The sequence below is a fragment of the Phaseolus vulgaris genome, chromosome 10 (genome assembly GCF_051622355.1).
Source record: "Phaseolus vulgaris cultivar YP4 chromosome 10, ASM5162235v1, whole genome shotgun sequence".
In the NCBI taxonomy this organism is placed as follows: Eukaryota; Viridiplantae; Streptophyta; class Magnoliopsida; order Fabales; family Fabaceae; genus Phaseolus; species Phaseolus vulgaris.
Genome location: NC_143507.1, coordinates 2,193,015 through 2,198,140, shown reverse-complemented (window position 1 = coordinate 2,198,140; position 5,126 = coordinate 2,193,015). Strand labels below are relative to the sequence as shown.

At 30.7% G+C, this 5,126-nt stretch overlaps 1 protein-coding gene across 1 annotated transcript; it reads right to left on the bottom strand.

The window, feature by feature from the left end:
* Positions 1-1,563: 1,563 nt before the first annotated feature.
* LOC137819149 (uncharacterized) lies at positions 1,564-3,669 on the bottom strand. The gene is made up of 4 exons (XM_068622913.1): positions 2,275-3,669; positions 2,113-2,165; positions 1,904-2,029; positions 1,564-1,805 (listed from the first exon to the last, which is right to left on the bottom strand). The coding sequence occupies exons 1-4, from the start codon at positions 2,486-2,488 to the stop codon at positions 1,788-1,790; spliced, it is 411 nt and encodes a 136-aa protein (XP_068479014.1). The 5' UTR covers positions 2,489-3,669; the 3' UTR covers positions 1,564-1,787.
* Between the last annotated feature and the right edge of the window lie 1,457 nt (positions 3,670-5,126).

Genomic DNA, 5,126 nt, shown 5'->3' with positions numbered 1-5,126 from the left:
TTAAAGTTGACTTTTTTTTAAATAGTATGAGAACCACTTATAGTATATTAACATTTTATTGAATTTATTAAATTATCTATTATTTTTTACTTATAAATTAAAGAAAATGCGACTGTGAAAAGATAATTTATTAAAGATGATTAATCAAATTTTTAAGAAAAATTAAAAATACTTAATTCGTATTTGTAATACGTAGATAAAAATAATTTTAAAAGAGTATGGATAAGAAAGAAAAAAATGAAAACAAAAAGTACATAAATAATAGAAAAGTAAACATTTTTAAAAGTAGACACATTCTATTTTTTTTAAAAAAATTTAAAATTAAAAAGCGGATATTATTTTTAAACATTTTCTAAAAATATATTGTTATCAAATATTTTTTTAGTTTTTATTTTAAAATGAAAAAATTAAGAAAAGAAACAGATAAACCTTAAAGTTATTGTTAATTATTGTTTCTAATGCATATTGATTCGTCTATTTCTTTTAGCTCTTTAGTCACAATTAATTAATGCATAATTTTGGTTTCTTGATATTTTTTTATTTTCATTCATTACTGTAATATTTTTAATTATTATGATTTCTTTGTTTATATAAAATCTTCAAAATCCTTATCTTTTTACTCAACTAATTGATAATTTAGTACTGTGGATATGAAGTGAATTAAAATTTCCAAATTCATAAACTTTATAATAATGTGATTTTACGAAGAATTTTAAGAAAGTAATTGACTTTTTTTTTCAGAGAATTTGAAATATTTTGTTTAGATAAAAAAAATTGAAATTTTAGAAATTTGTGAGATTATTTTGATTATTTAAAATTAAAATATTTAATTTATTTTAAAAAATATGAATTTAAAATTCTTCATATTTTTTACTAACAGATTCATATTTATTCTCTTCCTATTTTTTTTCTAACTCCATTTTAATTGAGACATTGTGTCAAGTCGAGTCGGACCTTTCTCAAACCGAATGAGTTTAGGCCCACCTCGTGTCAAGTTGTGTTGGATCCACATTGAGTGAAGTAGAGTCAGGCTTTCTCGGACCTAGTTGAGTTGAGCCACATTAGGTTAGGTGATGCGGGCAACATGATACCAACTTTGAGCTAAGTCAAGTTGGGCTCATATCAGGTCAAGTTCAGAAGAAGTCATGTTAATTTATATTGTGATAGGGTCAGACCCACTTCGAATTGAGTTGAGTTAGACCCATTTTAAACCAAGTTCAAAACATGTCATGCTAATTTAGGCTGAGACAAGGTCGACCAAGGTTGGATCTATGTCAAATAATATCAGGTCAGGCTAAACTCAGATTGGGTTGTGTCGACCTAGTCAAACAAGTCAAGTTGAGCCTTAATAGTAAAAGTTAATTAAGGATCAATTTATAATAAGTTTAAAATATTTAGGGATCATTTTGCAAGATAAAAGTATATAAAAATTAATTGAAATCTTGACTTTTATTTGGGGGGTGGTTTAAAGCTTTTTCATTCAGCCAACTCATTTTGTGGACAATGAAGTTATTTGGGGGGGGGGGGGGGGGGTAGGGGTTGATCCATGGTCAAATTTCAAGCTTTTATGATAGTGACAAAACTTTATACATGGATTATAATTTCAGAAAGTACATAAACATATAGATTGGAAATATTTCTGGTGACACAGACAATTTTACATATAATGCTTATTGGGGGGTGTTCTTTATATGAATTACATATAATGCTTATTGGAGGGTTTTCTTTATATGAAAAAAGCATGTCCCAATAACAAAGTAGCATAGGAAGATCCCAAGTCCTTTCATTTAGTGAGAAGTTCCCTCCTACAAAGATATAAATGGAAGAAATACTGAATCAAGATATATACCAAATCAAAGTGTTATGTTCTACCATCTTAAATGATCGCACATAATTACTATACCTGTAATATGAAAGTTTGGGTTATTATCGTTATTATCGCCAAAGCAAGTGAACCTATCTCTGCAAGGTTGAAGTTGAGGTTCATTTGTATTCCCAGAATCCAAGCAACAATCACACAAATGGGAACCTATATTGTAATCAAGTTTGCTAATCAAAACTTTTATTGATAAAAAATAGAATCACTTATTTTTTTTTAAGGTGAAGGCTTACCACAAAAATGCTAATTCCAGTTATAGAACCTAAAGAAGCACTTAAGGAGATGTCTGTAGTAAGATCATTAGGTTAGATTCGAGAAGTTAAATTACATGTCCAAGTATAAAAGAATATCTCATTTAAACAGATAATAATGCAAGAAAATGTTGGAATCAGAACCTGGCACTGTCATGTGCTGTTGACCAAAGTTATTGTTGGAGCTATGTGAAGAAGAAATATTTGATAAAAGCAAGAGCGATCGCAACCATCTTCCTATTAATTGTGCATTGGAGATAATGGAACTAGAACTTGACAGTGTCATGTGTTGTGTTGTTGATAAGAGATATTTGAGTTTTGTGAAGTAGAAGGATTTGGTAGCACCGAGCGCGACCATCTTCCCCTTGGTTGTTCATTAAAGATGATGTAATCAGAACTTGACACTGTTGTGGGTTGTTGACTAGAAATGTTGAAGTTTTGCCAATTATAAGGATTTGATAGAAACAAGCACAACCATCTTTCTCTTTGTTGTTCATTAGAGATGATGAAATCAGAACTTAACACTATTGTAGGTTGTTGATCAGAAACATTTGAGTTTTGCGAAATAGAAGGGTTTGAGATTAACGAGCGTGACCATCTTCCCCTCAATTGTTCACCAGAGATGGTGGAATCTGAACTTGACACTATTGTAGGTTGTTGACTAGAAACCTCAGAGTTTTGCAAAGTAGAAGAATTTAATTGAAATGAACGCAACCATCTTCCCCTTAGTTGTTCATTAGAGATTATGGAATCAGAAAATGACACTGTTGTGGGTTAATGATCAGAAATGTTGGAGTTTTGCAAAGTAGAAGGATTTGATAGTAACGAGTGTGACCATCTTCCCCTCAATTGTTCATTAGAGATGAGGGAATCTGAACTTGACATTGTTGTGGGTTGTTGACCAGAAACGCCAGAGTTTTTCATAGTAGGAGGATTTAATTGAAATGAATGTAACCATCTTCCGCTTAGTTGTTCATTAGAGATGATGAGATCAGAACTTGAGACTGTTGTGAGTTGTTGATGAGAAACGTTGGAGTTGGAGTTTGGCAAAGTAGAAGGATCTGATAGTAACGAGCGTGACCATCTTCCACTCAATTGTTCATCAAAGATGATGGAATCTGAACTTGACACTATTGTGGGTTGTTGACCAGAAACATCAGAGTTTTGCATAGTAGGAGGATTTGATTGAAATGAACGTAACCATCTTCCGCTTAGTTGTTCATTAGAGATGGGATCAGAACTTGAGACTGTTGTGGGTTGTGTCGTGGGTTGTTGACCAGAGACATAAGGGTTTTGCCAAATAAAAGGGTGAGAACTTGGCAGGGTTGGCATTTGTTGATGAGAGATGTTGTTGGAGTTTTGCAGAATAGAAGAATTTGATGGAAGTATGTGATTTGGATTGGAAATAGCTCTCCTTGGCCTTGCCGAAGCAGCAGCCACAGATGTGTCACGGTGGGAATTTCGAAAGGAAGAAGAGCATCTTGAACTTGAGGTGTTTGTGGACCTTGAACTCGTCATCTTCACTGGCTTCACATAAATGGTATAGGCTTGGAACTTGCTTCTTTTACATATAGAAATATTAAGTGGATCCTTAATTTACTTCTAACATTTCTGTAATTTTAGTAAAGTCTTAAAATGCATCATTCACGTTGATCAATTCAAAGTCACCATAAATAACTTTTTTTGCGTCTTAAAAAGTTACGTTAGACGATAATTTTTCTTTATTAAGAATTGGAACAACTTGAGCAAATGTTAATGTGAAACGCGTTCAAATAATGTAAAAGTTACGCAGAAGCTTTCATCATCAGGCAAGAAAATCAAACTTTTGTGCAAATGTTAATGTGAAACGCATTCAAAATAATATAAAAATTTGCAACTAATGTAAAAGTTACGTAGAAGCTTCAGCATCAGGCAAGAAAATCAAGGTGTTCTCTTTTAATAGTGGGAGATTGGTGAATGCTTGAAGTTACATATGCTTATATAATTTAATTTCTTACACATATTTTTTTTTTTTAAAATATTATCTCTTTAAAAGAATTTTACATTCTCGCATTTGTATACACACAGAATTCAATACAAAGTACTAATAATATAAAATTATAAATGACATATTTTACTAAATGGTACAATATATTACCTTTGCTTCTTTCAACTTTCATTTTAACTTTATTTTTCAAACAAAAATAACCATCTAATCAACCACTAACTACAAAACATTTCCCTAGAATAATACATATAACAACAAAAAAACATAACTTATTTTTTTATGGAAACCAAAACTTCAAATCAAAACTTTACAAATGAATAATTTACCTTAAAAAGAATCCACATTAATTACTTCACTACCAATTACTGAAAAATATTAAGAATATAATACGCACTTGAGATATATAAACCAAAGCACCTCTATGATTTTAGAAATCATCAAGATGTAGAGGAGAACAAGGACAAGTTTCCTTATTGAGTGTCCAACGGAAAAAATGAAGTTATTGTAGAGCGAGATTCATGAAATGAAATTGAAGACATTTAAAGCTGTTGCACATAATGAGAAAGAGAATCTCAAAGGAGATACAATTGAAAAATAAAAGTGAGGACAAGATTTAAAGACACAAGAAAAACTGTTCTAATTTAGCATCTGATATCAAGAAGAAATCAATACAACTTTCAAGAAGAGCTAACTAAAGAAAATATTCAAATAATGAGTACGTGACAAGTAAAGAGCGAAATTTACGTGATTCAAGGAGTATTAGATAAATCATATCAATGTTCCTAGAAGAGAAATATTTTTTTAAACCAAATAGTAAATATTAAAAAAAATATTTCCATATTCAGCATCCAAGGTAATTACAGTAACATCAAAGATTATAAAGGAAATAATTCCAATTGTTTCATATACTCAAAGGTGCAGAGAATATAATCAAATTAAGAGTTTCCATATTCAGTATCTAACGTGATGAAGAAGATGAACAATGCACTGAAATGAAGGATACCTAGGG

Coding starts and splice junctions, on each gene's coding strand:
- LOC137819149 (XM_068622913.1), bottom strand. CDS start 2,488: ATGGTCGCGCTCGGTGCTACCAAATCCTTCTACTTCACAAAACTCAAA. Junction 2,166..2,274: donor ACAGCACATGACAGTGCCAG/GTTCTGATTCCA, acceptor ATCTTACTACAG/ACATCTCCTTAAGTGCTTCT. Junction 2,030..2,112: donor CTGGAATTAGCATTTTTGTG/GTAAGCCTTCAC, acceptor ATTACAATATAG/GTTCCCATTTGTGTGATTGT.